A 26,115-nucleotide genomic window follows, 5' to 3' on the forward strand; every position below is an offset into this window, starting at 1 on the left:
TTTTAGAGTATATGCAGAATGACTTAAAGTCTCTGACTTAAAGTAGCTGTCATAGCCTGGCGTCTAAATCAAGTTGATCAGGAAATACGATGATGTCAGGAGTTCCACACATAACTTCAGCACGGTCTGTTTTTCAGATTATAACTTGATATAATATAACTATATATAACTTTGCTCAGATCCAGTAATCACAAGCTTATTAGATCTAGATGTGTTAATTCCTCTTAATATGAAAGCGATGGTGAAATAAAAACAGCAGATTAGCCATATATCCACTCCGCCCCTACGTTCTCATCAGTAAGTCTGAAGAAAAACAACGTTTAGTTTAGAACTGGTGTTTCTTTTGCAGTCTGTTAATTTCTGCGTGCATAGATGAAGAGAGGTTTAAATCCTGACACATGATCACGTGTGTCTCAGTGTGTGAGTTTGTTTGTGGGCCCGCATTGTGATGCAGCTGGGAGTAAAATGCTTCAGGTGTCTGACTTGCCTTTAACCCTTTCCCAGTTGGAAGCGGTCGCCCGATGAGGGTCGCGCTCGGATGAGAATTTGACAATTGGGAGACGAGCTTTGCAAAAAGCTGGGATTTAAACCAGATCATTCTTGATTCCCCTGTGCCTTTACTGTATAGTGACTTTTCTAAAATTTCATCGCACATCCCACGGCAGCAATAATGATCCACTTCCTGTCTTAAGTCATGAGCTGAAAACGTTCAGGGCTTTAGCGTACAATATATACGACTATGCATGTTAATTAAACAAAACAAATATACGACAAAAATAGTGCACTATAAGTACGACTGGGAGAATTTATCCTTATTCCTTTTCCCTGTAGCACATATCTACTGTAACACCGGATCCTGAAATGTAGAGAGAGATCCATGTTGAAGTGTCTGAATCAAAGAACCTGTGTGTGTGTATGTGTGTGTAGTCTACAATTTACTCTTGTCATTTGTGACATCATAGCTGATGTGTTTGTGCATAAAAGAAAGTGTCCTAATTTCACTTGCTGATAAGCGGAAGAGCTTCCATGTAGTGCGCCCCCTAGTGCACAGTGTCCGGATTGTAACTAACACCCTGATCATAACGCAGTGTTAAGTTAGGCCTGAATGTTATAATGCTTTTTTTCTGTTTAACTGCTATTGTTTTGACTAGATCAGAATGTTTGCATAGTTTGTCCGCCTGAAAGCAACAAGCTGCCTTTTGTCATTAGTTTTTACCATGTGGTGTAATTATAGAATATAATATTTTATATTGTGTAATAAAATTAACTGCACTTGTTAAAGCGACATTTGCGATATTTATTCACAGAAGTAACCAAAAGCAGGGAAGTTTGACTGAATGAATGAATGAATGACGATGACAAAGACGATGAAGCCGTGATGGGGAAATAATAGATTGTTTTAATTCTTAAGATTTTTATGAAGAAAAAAATGTGGGGGAAAATGACAATGTAATAATATAAAATGTTTATTTCACTGTTTTATTCACTCAAGACCACCGACGCATCATGGCATGTATCCCCGAAAAAAAAGGTTTCTTTTATAATTTACAGTTTGTTATGAATATTATACACTCGAGTGAAAACACATTGGGTTTGTAAATGTAAATGATTTTTCCTGTAAATCGCACATTCATAACCAATAAAATCAAATTTTCTATGTGAACAGTAACGATAAAAATCTTTTTTCAGTTGTGTATCTCAGTTCTTTTATGTGACATTTTAAACTTTTCTTACCGTATTTACAGCATATGAGGTGCTCAAAGGTTTTCACACGATGGCAGCAGCACAGCATCCTGTGTGCTAGGAGCGAATTATTTGCAAAAAGGTTTACAATTTAAAAAACCTTTTAAAATCCGGGATAATTAATGAATGTTGGATTTAATTCTGAAGAAAGATGTGTTTTATAACTACTTGTTATTTTCCTGATTAAACAATACACAGAACATTCCAGCAAATTTCTGTAAAAGTCTTTATCTGCACAGTGAAATAAACATTTTAATTCCAACATCATCTATATCACTAGTGTTTTTTTTTCTTAAACAAGTTTGAAAAGTTTCATATATTTAATTAGATGAAGCTTCATCTACAAAAACATAACTTTTGCAAGCATTATTATTCTTTTAAAATCCGTATCTACATGTAGTGTCTCGGCGAAAGAAAGAAGAGCGAGGATGCAGGGCTCTCCGGGAGAGGACCGTTGATGAGACCAGTGTAAATATCCGAGTCAGGACAGTGTGAGCGGAGGTGCTTCCTGTCTAACAATGATGATTTGTGTGTTATTTACTTTTATTAAAAGTAATATTTAATGGACTACTTATTTATTTTCTCTATTAGCTAAGTTTTAGATTTCAAGCTCTTTGGTGTTGCACATGGTGAATTAAGGCATGACATTTACAGAGGACATCGAGCACCATTTCTACATGTTTGGGCCATTAAAGGAGTTCCTGGGAGGCCAGTGACTCCTTTCAGATTCAGACAGGCAGTCCGAGAACACTTTCTACCATAAGGATACTGATGTACTAGTGAAGGCTGGGATAAGTGCACAAGTGTAGAAAACTAAAGAAATAAAGGGAGTTTTTACTATCAGGATTGTTCTGTCGTTTCTCACTACCAAAAGTCCCGCTTTGACTTGAACGCCAATCAGACAAACGACAGCGCCACCTAGTGGTGAGTAAATTACAGCACAGTACGTTTTAAATAATATTGCTGGCTTTTTTTATTATTATTTTACTGACGAATGTTAATTATATATATAATATTTATTTATTTATTTATTTATTTATTTTAAAGCCTGACGTTCGTGTAAACATTTTGTTATTCGACAGCGCCACCTAGTGGTGAGTAAATTACAGCACAGTACGTTTTAAATAATATTGCTGGCTTTTTTTATTATTTTACTGACGAATGTTAATTATATATATATATATATATATATATATATTTATTTATTTTAAAGCCTGACGTTCGTGTAAACATTTTGTTATTTGTCTAAATTTAATGAGGAAAACATGTTGGCTAGGTTTGTACCTCACTTAGCTTCACTTGTTAAACATTTTGCTACGTGAAACAGCAGCTCGCGCCCTCTGACAGGAAACCGTTGGCATGTTGTTGCCATGGTTACACCCGGCTCGCGCTTCCTTCAGCGTTTTAGCTCTTTATACAGGTATTTAATATCTTCATTTATTTCAAAAAGCCAGGCTTTATTTCACATTTAATGATTTCATGTCTGTGAAAAATGTCAAAATGTCTTATTCTCTCCTTTTCCTCTTGATACTACAAAAAGTATAAAACTACTGTATAAATCTGCAAAATGGCCTCCATGGTTTATTAAATCATTGTCTTGTGATGTGTAGTGCCACAGAGAGGTCTGGGTGTGTGGTTGCTACCCCTAGGATAGAACACTAACACTCCCAGGAGACATCCCTCCAGTCACTTATTTATAACAAGCATAACAGAGTTTATGGAAATAGGTAAAAGATTAAAGCTAAAAATAATCTGCTGATCTTTAATGTAATCAGTGATATTATTATTATTATTATTATTATTATTATTATTATTATTATTTGAGGTTAAAGCCCACGTCCATGTCTGTGTGTCTCTCTGTACAGCAGAACTCTCTGTCTAACGTATTAATACAAAGAAATCCCATTCTGTAAGGTTGAGTATCTTACGCCTTGTTTACACTAAGTTGTCCTTCTTTGGTGCTCAGACAAATACACTCCCTGTTCGGTAATCGGAGAGTGAATCACAGATGAGAAATTAAAAAAAAAAAAATTAAAGGATAAAGATGAAGTTTTGAACTTAAAATTCACTTATACCACTTCAGCGCTGTTATTTCAGCCAAAGTGAAAATATGAACTAATCCCAGTAAAAATATTCACTTTATCTTTTCTAATTAATATCTATTGGTGCAGGTGTGTGTTTACATTGAGACAGTAGCGCATTAGGAGATTACAGTCTTATGCAAAAGTTTAGGCACCCCTTGATAAACAATATATTTTGGTGGTTTCACAGTCTCTCTTGGAAATGCACAATAATTTCAGCAAACCTTGATGCATAGTTACTTCTTTTGCCATGAATTGAACAAAAATTAAAAATTAAAAACATTATTATGGCACTGTCCAAAAGTTTGGGCACCCTATGCGTTCCAGGGATTCAGATTCTTTTTACAAGGTTTCAGACCTTAATTAGATCGTTAGATCTGATGCATGGCGACAGCTGTGCCAATTTTAAAGCTTTACAAATACTTTGACTCTTCAAACCTTGTGCAAACACTGGTGGACACTCAACAACCACGGTTCCTTCAAGCAGCTGCGTAAGACTCTGAAAATGAAAGTTATCGATGCCCACAATGCAGGAGAAGGCTACAAGAAGATAGCAAAGCGTTGTCAGCTTGCAGTTTCCACAGTGAGAAATGTAATTAAGAGATGGCAGTTCAGGGGAACTGTGGAGGCCAAGATGAGATCTGGAAGACCAAGAAAACTCTTTGAGAGAACTGCTCATAGGCTGGTCAGAAAGACAAATCAAAACCTCCATTTAACTGCAAATAAACCTGCAGGAAGATTTAGCAGACTCGGGAGTGGTGATGCATCCGTTCCACTGGGCAGCGATGCTTGAACAGACAAGACCGTCATGCAAGAGTCAGCAGAAGAAAACCATACCTGCATCCGTGTCATGAAATCCAACATCAGAAGTATGCGACAGAACATCTACAGGAGCCTGATGCGTGTTGGAAACATCTGTAAAAAAAAAAACTGAAGCTGAAAAGAGGATGGGTTCTATAACAGGACAATGATCCTAAACATACCTCGAAATGCACTATGGAATACCTCAAGAGGCGCAAGCTGAAGGTTTTGGAATGGCCATCACAGTCCCCGGATTTAAACATCATTGAAAATTACATGAATATTACAAAACTAGAAGCCTTTTGCATGGAAGAATGGGAGAAAATCCTAAGTACAAGAATTGAAACTGACTTTTAGCTGCCTATAAAAAGCATCTGCAAGCTGTGATATCTGCCAGAGGAGGTGTTACTAAGTACTAATTATGTAGGGTGCCCAAACTTTGGCACAATAATGTTGCCATTATATTGTTTGCCACAATAAAATGTTTAATTTATGACATAAAAATGGAAAAATGCACAACATTTTCAGAAAACATTGATGCATAGTTACTATGCACCAATGTTTGGTGAAAATATTGTGCATTTTTCCCTTTTTCTAAGAAAGACTGTGTTAACATCTTTTCAATAAACAAAACACAAAAATCTGTTATTTATCAAGGGGTGCCTAAACTTTTGCATAAGTAGATTTTTAAATCTGACACATAACTGTTCATAACATCGCTTTTACTCAACATTTTGATTTCACTCATGGTGCAGATTTAACTTCAGGTAGAGATCTAAGGACTGCAAAAGTTTCATTAAAATTTTGTTTAGCCAGTTGATTTAAGACACGCCCACAGTTTGATGCATGCGCAGTATGTACAATTTTTTGTAAATTAGCATTAACGGTTTCATTATAGATAAATTCAGTTTGCTAGAAAACATAAAGACTGGAGCTTGGAACAACTGAAAAAGGTCATGTGACATGACTGATGAGTCCAGACTGCCTCTATTCCAAAGTGATGGGCGTGTCAGGGTAAGAAGGGTAGCGCATGAAGCGATGCTCCCATCATGCAAAGTGTCCACTGTTCAAGCCTCTGGAGGCAGTGTTATAATCTGAGGTGCTCAGGTCTAGACTCAGCAACATTATGTAAAGTCAGCTGACGTCCTGAATGTACTAAACGACCAGGTTATCACATCTATGGAGTTTTTCTTCCCAGATGGCACAGGCCAAAAAAGGGACTGAGAAGATGTAAATCATCCTTTGAACTAGGTGTATCTTCAATTACTTTATCCTGAGTAACTTTTTTAAATATACTAAATTTGACTACAATGCGACTAATGAGCTCCTGGAGACGCAGAGCAATTTGCATTGCAATTTTGCATTCTCCTCCTGATGGTCAGCGATATAAACTCACATATTTACGACAGAAAGTACATTTAAGGTTTAATACTTTCCACAGCCCTTTGATTGAGCTATCTCACCTGTTGTGTGTAATTTTCATTTTATACAACCATTTTCGAAGAGTGAAAAAAAAAAAATCTAAAGTAGAGCTCATACATTTAACAAATCATAAATGAATCATAATTAAAAAAATGAATAACTGTGCACTGTGTTCTAGTTTCCCAGCAGCTGGTAATAATAAAAACCGATGTTGCTTGAATAAATCGATATTATACAAAGTGTTTAAAACCAACCATAAGGCCAAGGTGTCGGGAAAGTTTAATGCAAAAGCCAATGCTTTGCATTGTAATTTTCTCAGGGGTGCTTGCTTTGCCTGGGAAAAAGGATGTGCATTAGGGTGTAATCCTTTGCTAAAAGTTTTGATTGACAAATGTGGATTCAAAATGCATAAGTAAAATGTGTCTCAAAGCTTGTTGATTTTGGTGCATTTAACAGGACAATAGACTTTGTGCCTGAGCACTTTACATTTGATAGTTATTATAGTTAACCTGTTAAATAGTTAACCAGTAAAAAAAAAGTGAACGCAACGAGCAAGCGGTTAACCGGCGCTCCCAAAATTGCGCCATGTGTGCACTGTGATGGATTTGCGCCCTGTCCATGTGGTCTAAGTCTACTGGGATTGGCTCCAGGCCCCCCATGACTCTGTACCCAAGTATAAAATATGTTTTTTTGTTTGTTTGTTTTTAGCAAATGCATGAAAGCAGGTGAGAAATGCTTGATAAGGTCTTGAACCTGAATGTTTTGTCCAGTCCCTGCATTCTGACTTGCTGGAAAAAACGCACTTTCTCAAAGGGGTATTCATTTACTAAAACAGAAAAAGAATCAATCAGCCAGAATGGAGGGTCTGAGTTGTGTGACTTTTGTCTAAATATTTTTATAAAGTAGTATTACTTGAAACACTGGAATAAGAATGGTGTAGGCATTATACATTTACATTTGGGCATTTGGCAGACGCTCTTATCCAGAGCGACTTACATTTTTATCTCATTACACATCTGAGCAGTTGAGGGTTAAGGGCCTTGCTAACACAATCTTTTCATAATTTATCAAATCTATCAATCTTTTTACATTCATGAACACTATGGACAATTACACGCACACCTTCCTTCATATTTACACTACATGTTGTACGTTTACATCCTGGACCATTGCACAAAGACACTTTAATAACTTTGCACACCTACCTTCACAACTACACTACATGTTTACGTTTACATCCTGGACCAGTGCACAAAGAAACTTTAATAACCTCTGCACTAAGACACTTTGTTCTATGCATATTTGCACACCCAGTACAGTATATTTCAATTTGTACAGTATATTTCTATTTTTATGCACATCATATTTCTATTTTTATTTTTAGTTCTATTTTTCCTAGTTTAATTTAATTTTTTAATTTAATTTCTATCGTATTCTTTTATTTATATTTATTTCTTATTTGTAAACTTTAATTCTCTTTTAGGGTCAATGGCAGTCGTATAATGCATTTCACTACATTTCGTACTGTGTATGTTTGTGTATGTTTCAAATAAAATTTGAATTTGGATTTGGAATTTGCTCAAGGGCCCAACAGTGGCAACTTGGTGGTTGTGGGGTTTAAACCTGGGGTCTTCCGAACCGTAGTCCAATGCCTTAACCACTGAGCTACTCCTGGCCCCATTATACTGTACACAGTAACTACTGTATCCTTGATCGTTGTTTCTTTTTTATTTTTTCATTATGCACAAAAACATCCACGTCGTACATAAAGAAGTTTTATCAATCTGACATTGCCTCTACAGTCCTGCTGTCCAGAAACTTAAAAGGCCCTTCCTCTAATTTCAATTATTAACTCCATTGTTTGCACTCACAAAACTTAAACTTTATTAAACTATTAGAATGTAATTTATGAAACTCTCTGTGGCTTTGATTACAGCACACAATGTTGTGTCCAGTTCATGTGATAACCTGGTCATTCAGGTCGTCAGCTGACTTCATTTTATTGCCCCATAATGCCTGGGGCATCATTCGAACATTGACTGTAAAAATCAAAATGTTTAATCTTATTTTTATTTCTGTATGTGGAAATGAAAATAGGATCATTTCCACATACAGAATATGAGAGAACTCGCTGAATTGGGACTAAACAGCTAAGAGCATGAACATAAAAAAACCTCGACTGAGTTATACACGACACACACACACACACACACTCACATAACCAAAGCATATAAAGACTCTTTCACAACACACTCGCTGCAAAACATACATTCTGTGTCAGGCTCTTCCTCAGTACTCTTTAACTAGCCAATGATGAAGACACTTAGAGACATTCTTTGACTGCTTGGCTGGTTTTACATCAAACAACCAGAAACATATTCAAAATAGGGATGCACTCTCTTCCAAGAAATGTTTTGTAACTTCTGAACCATACACACACACACACACAAAAAAAAAAAAACACGTTTGGGCTCGTTTTACTCCAAATGATCTTAGCTTTTGAACAGATGATAATAATATTTAATATTTAAATACAGTATTAAACTAAAAACGTGATACGATGTCTAAAGACGTTACCATCCTCAGTTCTCCCTAAAGGACCATCAACTTCGCTCCCGAGATCATGTATATACCTGATATTTTTACAGGTCCGTATTTGCTGATATAGAGTGCATGTAGAGTACACACTCATGTGCATGTTCCACCATAGTACATACTTTGGTACTATGGTATATGTACTATGGCATGGTACACGGTTCTATTGTGCAAAAATATGTTATGCTTATGTACCAATGACCAATTTTCCCTATTATGGTACCCTTTAAAGGTTAATATTATGGTGAATACCATGGTATGTGTTGTGACCACAGTGGCTACTATATCTAAGATGGTACTGCCTGTAGTACGTACTAACTTATCCAATATGGTACAGAAGATACCATATTTGATACCTGCAGATCTTTTGTGGGGTGGCAAGGTGATGTTAGCAGTTAGCAAATTCCTGTGTCCTAATTCCTGCCTCATGTCTGTGTGTGGAGATCGTATATTCTCTCCATGACTGCTGGGTTTCAACCCACTCTGGTTTCCTCCTGTTGGGAAAACCCATGCAGATAAGGTTAATTCGTGTTCCCAAATTGCCTGTAGTGTGTGTGTCTCACGTGAGGGATTGGTACCCTGTCCAAATGGTGCCCAGGTATCCCTGGTATCCCAAGACTCTTGGGATAGGCTCCAGGCACCTGTGACCCTACAGGATAAGCACCAACGATGATGAATGAATGAATCAATGAATCAATGAATGAATGAATAAACTTTGGTACCCACTTTACCAAAGTATTGTGGTACACACCAAAGTACTACCACGGTACCAACAGAAGTGCCATAGTACCTACCTTGGCACCTACCCTGGTACCACCATAACATTATGGGATATTATGGTATGTACTATATGTTAATCTAGAGTACTTTTCTTATTTTAACCGACTTTTCATTAAGATGGGACAGATTCCGTCTTCGCAAGTCATTTCTCTCACACTAAAGAGAATCTGTCCATCCATAATTCCACTCATTTGCACCCAGTTCACGGGTGTTGTATTATTTGCTTAATCTCCATGACAAACTCAAGCGTTGCGACCTTCCTCGGACACTGCGCAAATTTGCATCAGTTTTGTTCTATACAAAGGTCCAAAACTGACGGAGATCAAATTTCTGTCAAAAAAATAAATAAATCCCAGAAGTCTTTTCAGCTTCTGTAACATGTTCTGACTGAGCTGATTTATTTATGTCACAATGTGTATTTTCATGAAAAAACTTTGACAAAAATCCTGAAAAAAGTAACTTTTTTAAGCTAGCTATATATACTGTACTGCACAACACATTTCCACACTACGAGCACTAACCACTACACCACCACGGTGCGACCAGATGTGTTGCTAAATTAACTTTAGTCTTTTTAAATATTCCTGGCGTTAAGCTTAGCGTCACCCTACAGTGTGTCCTGCTTTTCAGAACTGGACCTAGCCCCGCCTTTATTTGCGTTCTCTAAATATGCTTGTTTGTTTGCATCCAAAGACATTTTCAAGGTAACGTTTGGGAGGAAGAAAGTCAGAAATGAACCCTGCTGCGTTTTTCCAGCTGGTTCTCTCAGGTAAAAAGTAAAAATTTTAAAAATATATAGCACAAAATAAATAACATTATTTAGAAATATTGAATATTTAATATTTTTCAATGTATTTCTTCCTCATTCATTTACTTTTCTATCTCTTCCAGGCGCCTTCTGCATCGTTTCTCCTGTGCCATGGCAGTACTTCTACGTGAACCAGGGTATGACCTGGTACAATGCTCAGAACTACTGCCGAACTAATTACATCGATCTGGTTACTGTACGCAGCACGCAGGAGGCAAACAACATGCTCACAGTCGCATCAGCTGCAGCTCCTGGGTACGGCGGGTCTGTGTGGCTCGGACTCCACAGGACCTGGTCCTGGTTCACAGGAGAACCTTTCCAGATTCCCTGGATCTCCGGCCAGCCGGACGAGGGAGACGATGGAGCAGCATGCGGAGTGTTGAACGGAGTGGGAATCGGAGACTGGTTCTGTTCGACTACTCACTACTTTGTCTGCTATGATGGTAAAAATGTGTTTAAACTTGCTTAAAATTTAATTAAGTTGTTAAATAACGTATTAATGTAGTGTAGCGGTGTGTATTTTCTGTTAAATATATTAATATGATAAATAAGTGTTGTCACTGTAAGCAGTGGTCTGGTTAGGTAGAGCTGCCAACTTTTCACAAAAGTTTGGAGCAAGATTCTTGAAAGACATTGGTTCTGCACACAGACCCACACACACACACACACACACACACACACACACGACACCATCATTGCTCATGCCCTGCCATTTTGTCTAACACTAAGCATACATCTTACACCGCACGGCTCAGGTTCTGTATATTTTAGCAGCGCAGGACTAAAGTACACCAGCCAGTACACCAGCCGGTACACCAGCCAGTACACCAGCCAGTACACCAGCCAGTACACCTAAATGCTCTCCAGCAGCTCTATGTAGGGCAGCAGGGGTGTAGCACAGAACCCTGAGCCCTGTACATTGTGATCTCAATGGGGCCTGGGTTCCTTTTTTTCTAAACCATATCTCTCATATTTCATTCCGGAATTGAAAGGTCGCTCAACTTTTTTCTCCCATTACGACACCCCTGGCGAAAAATAATTTGCAATGAGTTTATTCAGAAATGAACAAAAGAAAAAAATGAATATACACACATTTAACCGTGCAGTCAAAAATAAAGTGACACAAACGATAAAAACTATTGACAAAGAAGAAAAGTAAAAAACAAAGGTAATAATAATAATAATAATAAAAATAATAATAATAAATCATTATTGATTTAAAAAAGTGGGAGAAGAAAGGGAAAAGAAAGAAAAAAAACTAATATAAAGTGTGATTGCGCTTCATGTCTGATTGGGAGTCTCTCTTTCTTGTGCGGGAATCTCTCTTAATCATGTTTATTAGCCTTGAAGTGTTCTTACGCATATCCTGCTACATGATTGATGCAATTATTTGGATGCCACAGTGAATAATCACATGTATTTCCTTCTTTGCATAATGCTATCTCACCTCCCTCACACACTCTTAACTCCACTATTACGACTGATCCGATTATAATCCCTTCTTTTGCGTGTGATTTCTGTACAGTAAATGTGTGTTAATGTTAATCGGACTGCGCGAATATTCTTTCTCTTCACTTGGAGAGAAGAGGCAGCGAAGGTTTGGTCTGGTGCGCTCCAGGCCTCAGTACACCTGCGTATGTGAAGGGACAATGTGAAGATTTCACTTCGAAACGAAAGCCACTTATCACTGACTCGTCAAAATGAGGCCAGAGCTCGGGGATTTTGTTCGCGTCTTCCATAGACAACTGTGTCTGAAATATGAAATTGGTTTATAAGGTTTATAATTGGCTAATAAGCTAATAAGTGATCCGACTGATTTTATTGGGAGATATAAATACATATTATGGGAGGAGTTAATTATAACAAGCTTGTATATTATTTCTGTGCTTTATTTTGTCTAGTAATAAAATAATAATCCTTTTGATTCATAATACAAAAAACATTTCCATAACAGTTATCTAAAACCCAAGCACTAAGCCAAAAGTGCCAGCCTGTGCGCCCTCTGGTGGAAAAAAGCAGCACAGCTCACCCATGCTCTGATTCAGGGTAACAAAGTTTTTACTTGTACTATTTGTCTGGGTGTGTAAAACAAGTACATAGCATTACACCAATGAATAGAACCTTATGAGGGTGAAACTGAGGGCGATAAAACAATCATTCCAAAGGTGTTCTATCGAATTGGGGTCAGGACTCTGTGCAGGACAGTCAAGTTCTTCCACCCCAAACTCGCTCATCCATGTCTTTAAGGACCGCGCTTTGTGCACTGGTGCGCAGTCATGTTACAGCTCCAGTCAGAAGTTTACATACACTTATTACGAATATTGATGTCATGCCAATATTGGGGTTTAAATAACCTTTTTTTTTTTTTAAAGTGCATCATTTAAACCTTTTTGCATGTTTTATGCTTTCAGTTATTGAAAATTAAAAATGCAATGTCTTAAAATATTTCATCTCGAGTCATCATTTACACAATTCAGTACACAACCACAATCATGGGTCGACTGCAGACCTGGCGCTTGTCCAGAAGATGATCTTCCACTTCACTTTTCTATGATACTCTTGTTGTTGTTTTTTTGTTGTTTTTTTGAGATGCAAGGTATTTTCAGTAGATTTGAGGCTTGAACACCTTACGGTTAGCCTGCTTTATCTCTAAAAAATCTATAAAACTTAAACTTTTTAATGTATTGAATCTTGATCAATATACTCTTAATCCAATTAAGCTTCAGTTTAGAAAGGTTAGTTCGTTGTATCACTTATGTTATAGCAGCTTCTTTGTCTCTAATACACTATACAATACAGCTTGTCACTGACACTATACACGTTTCATTCTATCCTCCAATAGACTCCCCAACTGCAACCAGTAATTTTGTCCTGGTCCAACTTGGTCGCAACTGGACAGATGCTGAGACATATTGCAGACAGCACTATACACAACTCGTCATCATCAGAAGCATCCAACAAATGCAACAGATAATGTCCATTGTCCCCGGTGATGCGTTTGTCGGCCTGATCTCGGCGATGTGGTCCGATAACAACTTCTTTCCATTCCGTTACTGGACTACAACATCGTCCCATGAGACGCGTGTTGTTAATAACTGCGTTGCCATGGTGATTTCCGCATCTGGTCAATGGAACGATGTTGCTTGTACAGTCGTAAATCCATTCATTTGCTACGGAGGTGGGTATTGAATTCATTTGATTGTGTCTCCTGTTAAGTTATCTGCTTATTCGCATTCATATATCTCGACCATTCTTCTTTTAGCCCCGGCTTTACAGCCTGTCTCACGGCTATACCATGCTGTAAGACATCTAAGGAACTGGACGGACGCTCAGGTCTATTGTAGAAAACGGTTCACTGACCTGGCCACTGTGGACAGTGTGAATAATGTGTCCAGTGTGATGAGTCAGGTGGATCCTATCTACACCGGTGTATTATGGATCGGCCTCCAAAGAGCGACCAGTACACGCTGGTGCTGGTCTACTGGAGATGAGCCTCTATCAGATTACTATAACTGGGCCGTAGGGATGCCGAGCAGCAGCGGACAATGTGTGTCTAACATGAACGGACTTTGGAGCAATGCTAATTGTCAGACACTTCAGTACTTTGTGTGCTACAGCGGTGAGTCAACTGATGCTCATAAACCCTTTTGAAAGTTTGGATAGATGTTGTTAACTCTAATTCTGTGAACTTCTGTGTTATAGAAGGGAAGGGTTACATCAGGGTCAACATTGCCAAAACATGGCAGGATGCTCAGAGTTACTGCAGAAGCACCTACACTGACCTGGCTCGCATCCGCTCTCCGTGGGAACAGAACCAGCTGGACAACGTCGTCGGTAGATGGGTTACTGTCTGGATCGGCTTGTTCCGAGACAACTGGCAGTGGTCGGACCAGTGGAGCCGTGGTTTCAGAAACTGGTTATTAGGACCACAGAGCGTCGGAAGCGGCGACTGCGGCGGTGTGATGGCGGGAAATTCTGGACGATGGACGAATGACAGCTGTTCCGCACTGCACAGATTCGTCTGCTACGGAGGTGAGTCTCAGCGGCCAGTTGGATCAGAGAATAGAGTGAAATGAGGCACAGAGGGGTATCTTTGTGATGTTATGTCGGCTTGCTTTTACAGATGTGGACAGATTGTACAAAACTATGCAGATTGTGAAGGTGAGATTGTCCTCCAATGGACTGGCGAACCTGGATGACCCGTCTGTGCAAGCTGCAATGCTGTTCAATGTACGTCACTGTCATGCAGTAATGTGATAACATTCTTCTTCTTATTATTATTCTTGTTATTATTATTATTAATATTATTATTATTAATATTATGTATTTTCAGCATATTGTGTTAACAGGAAAAAAAATAACGTTATTTTGTTTATTCATAACTATTCATATTAAACTTATTGGTGATTGCAACCACACAGCACTGTTGAATTCTAGATTCTGATTGGTCAGGAGCTACGAAGCAGCTTCATAACTTCACATGCTCTAATGCATTCCATTTGTATAGTAACAACTTCCATATCAATACAAGGATATGTTGGAGTTCATTTAAGGCACAACTACAGTTTAATACATTTATTATTCAGGGCCCAAGCACTATAGGGTGCGCAGGACCCTCTTGTTATCCTAAGGATTTTTTTCCCCACTCTTTTGGGCTTTTTGGGGGTCTTAACACGTTAAAAACTCATGGAAATTGGCAGACAGGTTAATATCTGCTGCTTTATGATGCCTGAGAGTCAGGGAGTGGCACGGGGCCCTCGGGGGCCCTCAGGGGCCCTCACACAAGATTTTGCTGCATAGCTCCTACACACTTGCACTTGTGAATGCGAAACCTGATACACATTTAAAGCTCATTAAGACCGATCAACTTTCATACTGCATGTCGTCCTGGCCTCAACTCAACAGGAAGTCAGTTATTTTGGGTCGATGTGATCTAAAGACATTGAGGATGGCGAGAATAATCAACAATATCTCCGTTCCACGCCATGCCACATTCAACACACTGTCACTGTCATTGCTTATTTTCCTGTAACAGCGTGTCCTGCACTCCGTGTCCCTGCGCTCTTTGCTTCTTCCATACGTTATTAATGTTAACATTATTGTAGCAGCGTAATTTAACACGTGTATCAACGTTTGACTACATGGTAGCTAATAAGGTAATCCTGTGATATGACACTTTAAAGAATATCGTATGTGGATGGCGTTTGAATTGTATCTGATTGAATTCTATTAAAATCTTTTTTTACAGATTGAACAAAAACTCAGGGCCAGCGGAATGAATCAGAATTTCTACCTGAGCTGGAGAGTAAAGACAGACGGAAGTGTGTTCCGGAAAATTCAATTACCTTCGGGGTCTTCGGGGTCTTTGGAGCCTTTGAGGTCTTTGGGGTATCTGTGAGGTTTCATTTTATATACAGTGCCGTGAAAAAGTATTTTTTACCCCTTCTGATGTTTTGTTTCTCTGCATATTTTGCAGAAATGATTAAATGATTCAGATCATACAAACAAATTTTAATATTACACAAAGATAACCTGTGTAAATACAAAATGCAGTTTTTAAATAATGATTTTATTCATTAAGAGAAAAAAGCTGTCCAAACCTACCTGACCTTATATACTGTAAAAGTAACTCCCCTCCTTTCATGCAAATTTTTTACAAAGCTGAATTCAATTTGCCACACCCAGGCCTGATTACTGCTGGACCTGTTCAATCAAGAAATAACATGTTTCACAAGTAGAACATGTCTGACAAATTCAAGCACACTAAAGAAACAGATGAGAAACAAAGCTATTGAGATTTATTTTAAAAAATTGACAAATATGCAAAAAAATAATAATAATAACATTTTCACAGCACTGTAACTATCACTGTATCTATTCAAATCAAAACATCTATTTACCGTATATATACTGTAGGACCAAGGTTCACAATCTGGGATCCACAACCTCCTCTAAAGGGAGGGTCAGAGGGATTACACAAGGGTTTGTCGAAATGATGTTTTCTCTTCATGTTAAATAGGATAAAAATGACACACTTACCGTATAATTAAAAAGTCGGAATAGACAACTATTTAAAAAGATCGATTTATTCTTTTGTTTTGTGTATATGGACTTTGTTGTGAGGGAGGCTCAGTTTTTCTTAGGTACAAGCATGGGGGGAAATAAAGGTTGAGAAGGATGTCTCAATGCTGTAGGATGTCTGTTCACAAAAAAGCAGAGAAAGATTAGTCATATTATGTAGAGCATTACTATCATTCTTCGATTCTGTACTAAATAGCACTTGTTACATAAACTACATACTCATAAGACAAATAAAGGCTTAGATCATTTGCTACATGGTGTTTGAAAAAATGAACGCAAGAAAAATAAATGAAATGTTGGATCGCAGGTTTTTTTTGGGGCACTGAGTCTACAGCATTCAGTCACACGGGGGAGCTGGTTAGTTTCTATCATGACTTTGCAGTTAGAGTGTCTGTGAACTCTCAGAAATGGCTAGTTTACCATTTAATGTAATAAAGTGATGTGTAAATGGCAATTAAAATAATACATGTGTTTATGCACAAATAAACATTTCTCAGATTTCACATTCTCTCTTGTGAACTGGGTTGTGATTGTGGTTTGTCGTGAGTTGAGAGTTATGCCTATTTTCTAATTTACACTCATATCACAACGATGGGTTTAACAAAGAAACTGGTTCTCATGAGGACCTTCTCAGGAAAGCAAGACCCAAACTGAGCTCTGCTGCAGAGGAGAAGTTCATTTAGAGTCACCAGCCTCAGAAATCACCAATTAACAACCAGCACCTCAGATTAGAGCCGTTATGAAGCTTTACAGAGCAGAAGGAGCAGATAAACATCTCAATATCAAGTGTTCAGAGGAGATTATTGTGTGTTTTGGATAAACGCCTTCAGTGTTGTTTTACAGTGTAGAAAGAAATAAAAATCAGGAACGACCATGGAGTTAGAAAAGGTGTCCAAAGTGGTATTCTATTATATTGTTATAATAGATATTAGAAACAAAATCTCTCCTGACTAATACGTCCTGATTTCGCCTCTGCGTGAGATTTATAGCGTAACGTTTCGGGGGCAGGTTTTGGTTGGCAAATGTGGCCTTGGAGCGTCAGGCTGAAGATAAATCTCAGAAGTGATTTGTTACCTGATTTACATCAGCTCTAAAGAGGTGTATAAGTGTAGTTAAAGGACAAGCCAAATTCCAATATAATCCTGACCCTGAAAGCACTTAAGACATCTGAGTATAAACTAGGCATGGGAAAAAAAGTGACCTTGCAAGGAAATACCTGTGGGAATGGAGCGTGTAGAGAAGGTCCGCTCACCTTGCACTGTCTGGCTCTGTTTCTAATGCCCAGGTCTATATTTCTTGAAGCTCCTGACATTCGATCCAATTATTTCCATCTGCAGAACCTCTAAAATGATGCAATATTGTTTTTTTTTTTTTTTTACTTGCTTGCTATTTAATAAATAACACTGTAAAAAGTACTGCAAATGCCTCTAATTCTGAGCTTTTAACGAACGCTGTATGTCTGTAAATGGTGATCTCGACTGACAAGGTGACTCTGAGCTAACTGCAGTCATTTCTAAAAAATTCAGCGAGAGTGAAATGCCTGGTCCTTGAAAATCATGACTTTTCTGAATAATTGTAATAAAATACTTTTATTTAAATAAAAAGAGAGATCTTAAATATACTTGCATGTGGAATATAAATCCATTTTATTATGTTGGCTTTGTATCTACGATGTACTCTACTTTTTAAAAAAAGAACAAATGCTCCGCCTTTATTTGCATTCTCTAGATTTGCTTGTTTGTTTGCATTTCAAAAGCTATTTGAATTAAATCATTTATTCTTAGTGTGAAAATTTAACAGTTCAGAGGAATAAACTCACACTGTGTTTTTTTCTCCTGCGGGTTCTCTCTCTAGGTACGAAATGTGTCTAATCTGTTTGTGTGGTTATGAATATGAGCAAATTTGTAAGCAGGTTGTCTGACTTATAAATTTTTTGTTAGATGTAAAAAATCTTGAAAAGTTACATACAATTATTTGAAATATTTTTCTATTCATACATGAACGCTTTTACTGCAAAATGAGATATTGCATCTCATTTTTCAAATGAAGCAAGAAGTATTGCAAACTAATTTTCCGTAAGTCACAGGGTCAATAACCACAAATGGAGAAATATTACATCACAATTGTTTTGGTTCAGTGTGAATTTCATGTGCTTTTGCAAAATGCTATACAGTAAATTGATCTCTCAGAGTTTTTTCCCAGTGAATAAATCAGTTTGCAGCTGTGTTTGTGATTATTTAAGTATAATGTTTAGTAACATTATTATGTTGGTTAAGTTTTAATTAAGACTAAAGCATCTTTTGCTAGGGTTAGGGTTTGTAGTGACTCTAATACCAAATAGTAAGAACAAATTAGAGCAAGAAAAAAAAAATATTTTTTTGCACAAAATATTTTTAATTACAAATATTGTTGAAGAATACCGAAGCCTTTAAAATTATAAAGTCATTTTATTACAAATGGCTACTTGAGAGAAAGAGAGACAGAGAGGAGAGAGAGAGATACAGGAAGTGTATGTAAAACAAATGAAGCAACAAGAAGAGGAAATTTTGCTGCACAAACAGCAAGATAACAAACTTCTGCTTCATGTGATTGTTGTAATTGCTCGACAGAGATGAAATACATTGATTTATGTTTGCTCTATATATACGAGGTGGTATCAAAAAGTCTCAAGATTTGTTTTGTAACACGGCAACAGATGGCACACAGGCACAGTGCAAGTCAGTGTGCCAAAAGACATCGTCATGAAATTCTTCGTGAATGTGGGCGACGTGAGACGTTTGACATGATTTCGCAGAAAAGTTTACTGCAATGAGTTGTTCGAGGTGTTTTTAATGTCACACGCACTTCAAGGGTGAAAGAACATCACTGGAAGATGATGAGAGATCAGGAAGACCTTTAATGAGCTCAACCCCCCAAAATGTCGAAACCATTCAGTAACTTCCGCACGATGATCGTCAAAGAACAATCCACAACATTGTTGCCATTGTCGGTGTGTGTGATACGGAATAGTCCAGGCAATCCTCACGTGTGATGTGAACATGTGTCATGTTGCTGCCAAGTTCGTCTGCTGATCCAGGAGTAGGAGGAACATTGCATCAACACGCGTCAGCGTGCCGTGGATGACCCGTCCTTCATGTCGAGGATCATTACCGGTGATAAAACTTAGGTGTACGGGTAACGACCCTGAGATGACCCTGATCTTCACAGTGGAAGAGCCCATCATCTTAACAACTAAGAAAGGCGAGGCAGGTTCGCAGCTCGACCAAGTGCATGTGACATTTGTGCAGCAAGAATTCGTCCCCAGGGACCAGACTGTCACTAGAGAAGTTTTAAGGCGTCTGAGGGGTAACATGGTGAAAAAACTGAGCTAACCTCGAAACTTTTTGTACCCCCTCGTGCACACACACACACACACACACACTACACAGAAATTGCCCTTATCTTTCAATGTTGCTACTGCCTAATTTTAAAAAGGACCAAACAAGTGTTTTAGGTAAAAAGAAAATAATAATAATCACGTTAATAACATGAAGTGATTTGTGACATAATTATGGAAGGGTGCTTGTAGTCGTAAATAAAGTTGTGTAATACAGCAGCCGCGCGGAACCATTTAGAGCGCGTTCATGTCGGACGGTTAATAGTGTTGCACACGGAGCGGAAGCGGAAACGGAATACAAGCAGACCAGTGTGTTACAAACATGTAAGGTTAAAACCTAAAGAGGAGAAAACGAAAAGAGTTTATTCTTCTTATTTAAGGAGCCGTGAGAAGTTTTAGACTCTTAAAAGTCGGCGTTTTAGAGGTGGGTTCTGGTATTGGTGTTTTGTATAAAAATATTTATATCATAGTTCGTGGAAAATAGTTAATATATAATAGGTATTATTTATTTCATTAGGCAGATAATTTACTTCTACCTAATTAATGTTATTTAAAAAATATTTAAAATTAACATGGAAATTATTATTATTAACATTAAAGCCAAGATTCTACAGATTATTAATACAATAAATATTATAAATTATAAAAAATTATAAATAATACGTATCTCGATTCTATTATGTGGCAATTCATCTATTACACTACTGACTCCAAAATAGAGTGATTTTTAAAAATATCTATTTTTAATGTGCTGTACATGTTTGCATTTGAGGTGTTAAATGTTGCAGTTCCTCTGTGATCCTGCAGGGGCACTTTAAAGTAACACATTAGCTGGCACCACAGCGCCCCTTGTGGTAGTTACGAATTATTAAAGTTCGAGTAGAATTGTAACAAAATCTGAAGAAAAAAAAACAGGAATATTAAGTCGTGATATTTATGAAATCCCAATACAATTTAAATCAGGATCCGCGTTCCTTCCTGATATCGTATTTGGTGATTTCCATCTGTAATAATTTTGCATACTTAAAGAAAGAGATCAGTGACTGCAAAGTGTTGGTAGGGGAGAGTGTAGCCAGACTACACAGAATGTTGGTGTGTAAAATAACCCTGGTGGTGAGGAAGGCGAAGAGGACAAAGGCAGAGCAGAGGACAAAGTGGTGGAAGCTGAGAAAGGAAGAATGTTGTGTAGTCTTCAGGGAGGAGTTGAGACAGGCTATGGGTGGTCAGGAGGGGCTTTCAGTTGACTGGACAACTACAGCCAATGTGATCAGGGAGACAGGTAGGAGGGTACTTGGTGTATCATCAGGTAAGAGGAAAGTGGACAAGGAGACTTGGTGGTGGAATGAGGAAGTCCAGGAGTGTATACAGGGAAAGAGGCTAGCTAAGAAGAAGTGGGACATTGAGAGGACTGAAGAGAGTAGACAGGAGTACAGGGAGATGCAGAGTAAGGTGAAGGTAGAGGTGGCAAAGGCCAAACAAAGAGCATATGAGGACTTGTATGCTAGGCTAGACAGTAAGGAGGGAGAGGTGGATCTGTACAGGTTGGCAAGGCAGAGAGATAGAGATGGGAAGGATGTGCAGCAGGTTAGAGTGATTAAAGATAGAGATGGAAATGTACTGACAGATGCCAGGAGGGTGATGGGAAGATGGAAGGAGTACTTTAAGGAGTTGATGAATGAGGAAAACGAAAGAGAACAAAGAGTAGAAGAGGTGACTGTTGTGGAACAGGAAGTAGCAAATATTAGTAAAAGTGAGGTGAGAAGGGCGTTAAAAAGGATGAAGAGTGGAAAGGCTGATGGTCCAGATGACATACCTGTGGAGGTATGGAAGTGCTTAGGAGAGGTGGCAGTAGAGTTTCTGACAAGTTTGTTTAACAAGATCTTGGAGAGTGAGAGGATTCCAGAGGAATGGAGGAGAAGTGTATTGGTGCCAATTTTTAAGAACAAGGGAGATGTGCAAAGCTGTGGCAATTATAGAGGTATAAAGCTAATGAGCCAGACAATGAAGCTGTGGGAAAGAGTAGTGGAAGCTAGGTTAAGAGGAGAGGTGAGCATTTGTGAGCAGCAATTTGGTTTTATGCCTAGAAAGAGTACATCAGATGCAGTATTTGCTTTGAGGATGCTGGCGGAGAAGTACAGAGAAGGTAACAGGGAGTTGCATTGTGTCTTTTTAGATTTAGAGAAAGCATATGACAGGGTGCCAAGAGAGGAGCTGTGGTATTGTATGAGGAAGTCTGGAGTGGCAGAGAAGTATGTTAGAGTGGTGCAGGACATGTATGAGAGCTGTAAGACAGTGGTAAGATGTGCTGTAGGTGTGACAGAAGAGTTCAAGGTGGAGGTGGGTCTGCATCAAGGATCGGCTCTAAGCCCCTTTTTGTTTGCTCTGGTGATGGACAGGATGACAGATGAGGTAAGACAGGAGTCCCCATGGACTATGATGTTTGCAGATGACATTGCGCTCTGTAGCGAGAGCAGGGAACAGGTGGAGGAAAATTTGGAGAGGTGGAGGTATGCTCTGGAAAGCAGAGGAATGAAGGTTAGCTGCAGCAAGACAGAATACATGTGTATAAATGAGAGGGACCCAGGAGGATCGGTGAGGCTACAGGGAGCAGAGGTAAAGAAGGTGCAGGATTTTAAGTACTTAGGGTCAACGCTCCAGAGCAATGGAGAGTGTTCAAAGGAGGGGAAGAGGCGGGTACAGGCAGGTTGGAATGGGTGGAGAAAAGTGTCAGGTGTGTTGTGCGATAAAAGAGTATCAGCGAGAATGAAAGGAAAGGTGTACAGGACAGTGGTGAGACCAGCAATGCTCTACGGCCTAGAGACAGTGGCGCTGAAGAAAAGACAGGAGGCAGAGTTGGAGGTAGCAGAGCTGAAGATGTTGAGGTTCTCTTTGGGAGTGACAAGGATGGATAGGATCAAGAATGAGTTCATCAGAGGGACAACCCACGTTAGATGTTTTGGAGCTAAAGTCAGAGAGGCCAGATTGAGGTGGTTTGGACATGTTCAGAGGAGAGATGGTGAATATATCGGTAGAAGGTTGCTGAGGTTGGAACTGCCAGGCAGGAGGTCTAGAGGAAGACCAAAGAGGAGATTTATGGATGCAGTGAGAGAGGACATGAAGTTAGTTGGGGTGAGAGAAGAGGATGCAGAGAATAGGGTTAGATGGAGGCAAATGATTCGCTGTGGCGACCCCTGAAAGGGAACAGCCGAAAGACAAAGAAGAATAATTTTGCATAATTAGAAAAATAACTTTTAATGTACTTAATGTGTTTTATTAGAATTAAAATATTTATTTCACTGTTGGAAATTTTGTCAGGAAAAATGTTTGTTGGATGGTTGTTTTGAGTTTAAAAATGTTTTTCAAAAAAACAAAAACAAAGGCACTTAACATACTTTTAACCATAATGAAGTTTTTGGTGGAACTTCAGTCATAATATTCTTCTGATTAGGGATAGAAATGTAATGTATAATGGTTCTTATTCAGCACAAATTTAATCCGTTTTGGAGGCGACTTCTTGATGTGAAATTTTATATTGTAAAACGCATTTTCCCATAGGAAATAATGTGAATGCAGAAAATCCGTCCCAGCCACCCAAAAATATTACTGATATTACCAATTTCCAACACTATAATCATATTATTGCAAATTAAAACAATGAAAAATTTTGAAAAGAAATGTAAATGAAGTAAAATATAAAATAAATGGATATTAAACCTCACTTAACCTTAATTTATGATTCTTTTTGGCACCGGCTAAAAACCAAACTTAAAGTGGCTCCCTTTTCTTCTTGCTACCATCCTTGCTAACATTTTTTGGGAGCCATGGTGCGGTTTCTTCACTAAATCTTGCACCAAAAAATGTAAACTCACTTCTCTTGGCTTTTACGCATATGCGAAATGCAAACATGATGCACTGGCTCAAATAAGTTTTAAGCGTCTCCCGGTCGTACGCGTACCTTGGCCAGCGTTCGATTCAGTTCGTTCACTCATATGCCGAAAATGTTTTACATGCTGAGAAAATTTTCTTGCAATATTTCAGTTCTTAAGGTGAAAATTTTTAAGGCGGGGTTGTTCATATGCCGTACTTAATTCATGAAATATTGGTTTTAAGGGAAATTAATGTCTGTGGAGTTCGCATATTCTCTGCGTGCTTGATGGGTTTCTGTTCTGTATGAGTTTTAATAGTACAGAGAATGTGAAGATTGATCTGGGGTCAGTTATAAATGTCCTGACCGTTACCCTTTTTTCCTTTAAAATTGTCCCTCATTGAATATTGTCTTGGTTCTGATTTTCTGCTGCAAGGCTATGCCAATATTGAGTACAACTATACTCTTACATAAGTGATGACTAATTAATTAATTAATACTTAATCATATAAGTGGCTACACTTGAGTTGTGGGTGGGGCTGTAATAAAATTTCCACAAATGTTAAGCAACATCAGGTTTAATTAACCTTGCAAGGATTTTTCTGTCCCATCAGAAAGCGCCAATACTTATGCTCCACTCTTATGGATTCCCTCAAAGACACCTTCGAGGCGCTGTCGATCTCCAGACGCTTGCAGCCCGACGATCCTTCGTACGTCTTGGACTTGAGTGTTTCCCCTGTAGACCTCGTCGCCGTGTCCTGGTCCAGTCACGCTGTTCGCCTGCATGCTAAAGAGACCCTCCGCGTTCTGGGAGAGTATCAGGGCCACACAGGGGCCGTGTTCGGGGTTCGGTTTTCTCCGTCTTCGTCCGATCTGCTCTATAGCGGCTCTTCAGATGGGACGCTGCGATGCTGGGACGTGCGTCGGCCCGGTTCCTCTGCGGTCCGAGTGTTCAGGAGTGACCCGGATCACTCGTACTGTTCGTTCGACGTGAGCTGTAACGGAACGGTGGTGTGCGCTGGCACAGAGCAGATGGCTGACGACAGCTTCCTGGTGTTCTGGGACTGCCGGATGACGGGAGGTGGAGCCAAACAGAAAGGGCTACTAGGGGTTTACTCGGAGTCGCACAGTGATGACATCACAGCTGTGCGCTTCCACCCGAAACAGTCCGACAGGCTGGCGTCGGGTTCGACAGACGGCCTGGTGAATGTGTTCGATCTGAGTTTGGGAGAAGAAGACGACGCCCTCGTCACCACGTGCAACTGTGACTCCTCTGCTAGCGCCCTCTGTTGGTCAGGTAGGCAGCTTTTGTCTTGTCTTTTGCTCACTGTTAAATATTTTTCATTAATGTGTAATAATTACGTTTTTAAAAATGATTTCAAATAATGGATTCACCAAAATAATCTGATTTGTTGTTTAGGTAAAAATCATGACCAGCTGCTGTGTGTGACTCACGACGAAGGCCTCCGTCTGTGGGATTTGTCTCGTCTGGACAGCGACGACTCGTTCACGCTCTTCAGTTCATCCGACGCCCGAACTCTCGTCTCTTTACCCAAAGGAGCGTCTCTTGACTACTTTGTGGGCGGAACGTGGCTGGAGGAAGCAGGCCGACTGGTCGTGGTGGGCGGATCCCACAACGGAGAGCTCCACCTGCTGGACTGCACTGGCAGTGAACTTAAGCTGATGAAGTCACTGATCGACGGCCATTCGTCCACAGTGAGGTGTTTCCAGTGGGACACGGTGGACGGGGCCTTGCTGACGGGCGGCGAGGACGGCCAGCTGCTGCAATGGAAGGCGGGAGCCGAGGAGATCAGCGTGGGGAAGAAGGACAGCTTTAAAAGCGTCTCGTCCATGCAACTGAAATCAAAATCACACAGGAAGCAGGAAGTGACAAGAGAGAAAAAACACTGATTTTACTTTTCATCCTTTCTATAAAGGATAATAGTTTTTAAATTTCTAAATATGGATTATATTTTAATAAAATATTATACTGAACATACTTTACAATCTTTCTTGTGGTATGGAAAATTAGTAATTCAGAGTGTTGAATACCTTTGTGTGTGTGAGTGCAGTTTGAAACTTTTTTTCTTTCTTCATCTTTGTTAAGAAGAAATGTACAACTCAATAAATAATTTAAACTAAATATAATTGAAATAAGACTAAAATAAAACAACTGGGCCATCCAGAATAAAAAAACCCTAGGGTTAAATCAGTACGAATTTTCCTATAACAGGAAATAATTTTATATTATAAATAACTATATTAAAAATAATTATAATATAAATAACTATGAGAACCTGAGTATTTTACTCCTTGCATATAAACTGTAACATGACACTGATATGGCAGTGAGTATGTATTGTATGTGTGTTAAACCTGTGTTAAATACTTTTTATACCTTTTAAACATTTCAACCTTATTGTAAGTGTATTGTTAAAGACTAGGGTTTGCCTTTTTGTCTTGAATTCTTGGAGGCGGCATGTGGCTTAGTGGCTAGCACTGTTGCCTCGAACCTCCAGGATTCGATTCCCACATGGTGTGTGTGTGTGTGTGTGTGTGCATG

The 26,115-nt window shown here is 38.8% G+C and overlaps 3 protein-coding genes across 3 annotated transcripts; all 3 read left to right on the forward strand.

Annotated features, from left to right (window-relative positions):
- The first annotated feature begins 10,154 nt into the window (after nt 1–10,154).
- Nucleotides 10,155–13,322, forward strand: LOC128529413 (C-type lectin BML-1-like). The gene is made up of 4 exons (XM_053502895.1): nt 10,155–10,191; nt 10,314–10,673; nt 13,073–13,219; nt 13,309–13,322. Exons 1-4 carry the CDS (start codon nt 10,155–10,157, stop codon nt 13,320–13,322), a joined length of 558 nt encoding a protein of 185 aa, XP_053358870.1.
- LOC128528908 (macrophage mannose receptor 1-like) lies at nt 13,295–15,657 on the forward strand. The gene is made up of 5 exons (XM_053502095.1): nt 13,295–13,408; nt 13,493–13,849; nt 13,936–14,262; nt 14,354–14,460; nt 15,479–15,657. The coding sequence occupies exons 1-5, from the start codon at nt 13,336–13,338 to the stop codon at nt 15,626–15,628; spliced, it is 1,014 nt and encodes a 337-aa protein (XP_053358070.1). The 5' UTR covers nt 13,295–13,335; the 3' UTR covers nt 15,629–15,657.
- A 4,291-nt stretch (nt 15,658–19,948) lies between these two features.
- On the forward strand, nt 19,949–25,527 carry wdr89 (WD repeat domain 89). Its single transcript, XM_053502094.1, has 3 exons — nt 19,949–20,111; nt 24,167–24,849; nt 24,973–25,527. The coding sequence occupies exons 2-3, from the start codon at nt 24,195–24,197 to the stop codon at nt 25,461–25,463; spliced, it is 1,146 nt and encodes a 381-aa protein (XP_053358069.1). The 5' UTR covers nt 19,949–20,111; nt 24,167–24,194; the 3' UTR covers nt 25,464–25,527.
- Nucleotides 25,528–26,115: the final 588 nt, after the last annotated feature.

Source organism: Clarias gariepinus, chromosome 8 (assembly GCF_024256425.1).
Source record: "Clarias gariepinus isolate MV-2021 ecotype Netherlands chromosome 8, CGAR_prim_01v2, whole genome shotgun sequence".
NCBI lineage: Eukaryota > Metazoa > Chordata > Actinopteri > Siluriformes > Clariidae > Clarias > Clarias gariepinus.

Excerpts from the sequence above, each read along its gene's own strand:
- LOC128529413 (XM_053502895.1), top strand. The coding sequence starts at position 10,155 with ATGAACCCTGCTGCGTTTTTCCAGCTGGTTCTCTCAG. Across the intron at positions 10,192-10,313 it reads TTTCCAGCTGGTTCTCTCAG|GCGCCTTCTGCATCGTTTCT; the intron begins GTAAAAAGTAAA and ends TATCTCTTCCAG. Across the intron at positions 10,674-13,072 it reads CTACTTTGTCTGCTATGATG|ACTCCCCAACTGCAACCAGT; the intron begins GTAAAAATGTGT and ends ATCCTCCAATAG.
- LOC128528908 (XM_053502095.1), top strand. The coding sequence starts at position 13,336 with ATGGTGATTTCCGCATCTGGTCAATGGAACGATGTTGCTTGTACAGTC. Across the intron at positions 13,850-13,935 it reads GTACTTTGTGTGCTACAGCG|GGAAGGGTTACATCAGGGTC; the intron begins GTGAGTCAACTG and ends GTGTTATAGAAG. Across the intron at positions 14,461-15,478 it reads AAGCTGCAATGCTGTTCAAT|ATTGAACAAAAACTCAGGGC; the intron begins GTACGTCACTGT and ends CTTTTTTTACAG.
- wdr89 (XM_053502094.1), top strand. The coding sequence starts at position 24,195 with ATGGATTCCCTCAAAGACACCTTCGAGGCGCTGTCGATCTCCAGACGC. Across the intron at positions 24,850-24,972 it reads TAGCGCCCTCTGTTGGTCAG|GTAAAAATCATGACCAGCTG; the intron begins GTAGGCAGCTTT and ends TTTGTTGTTTAG.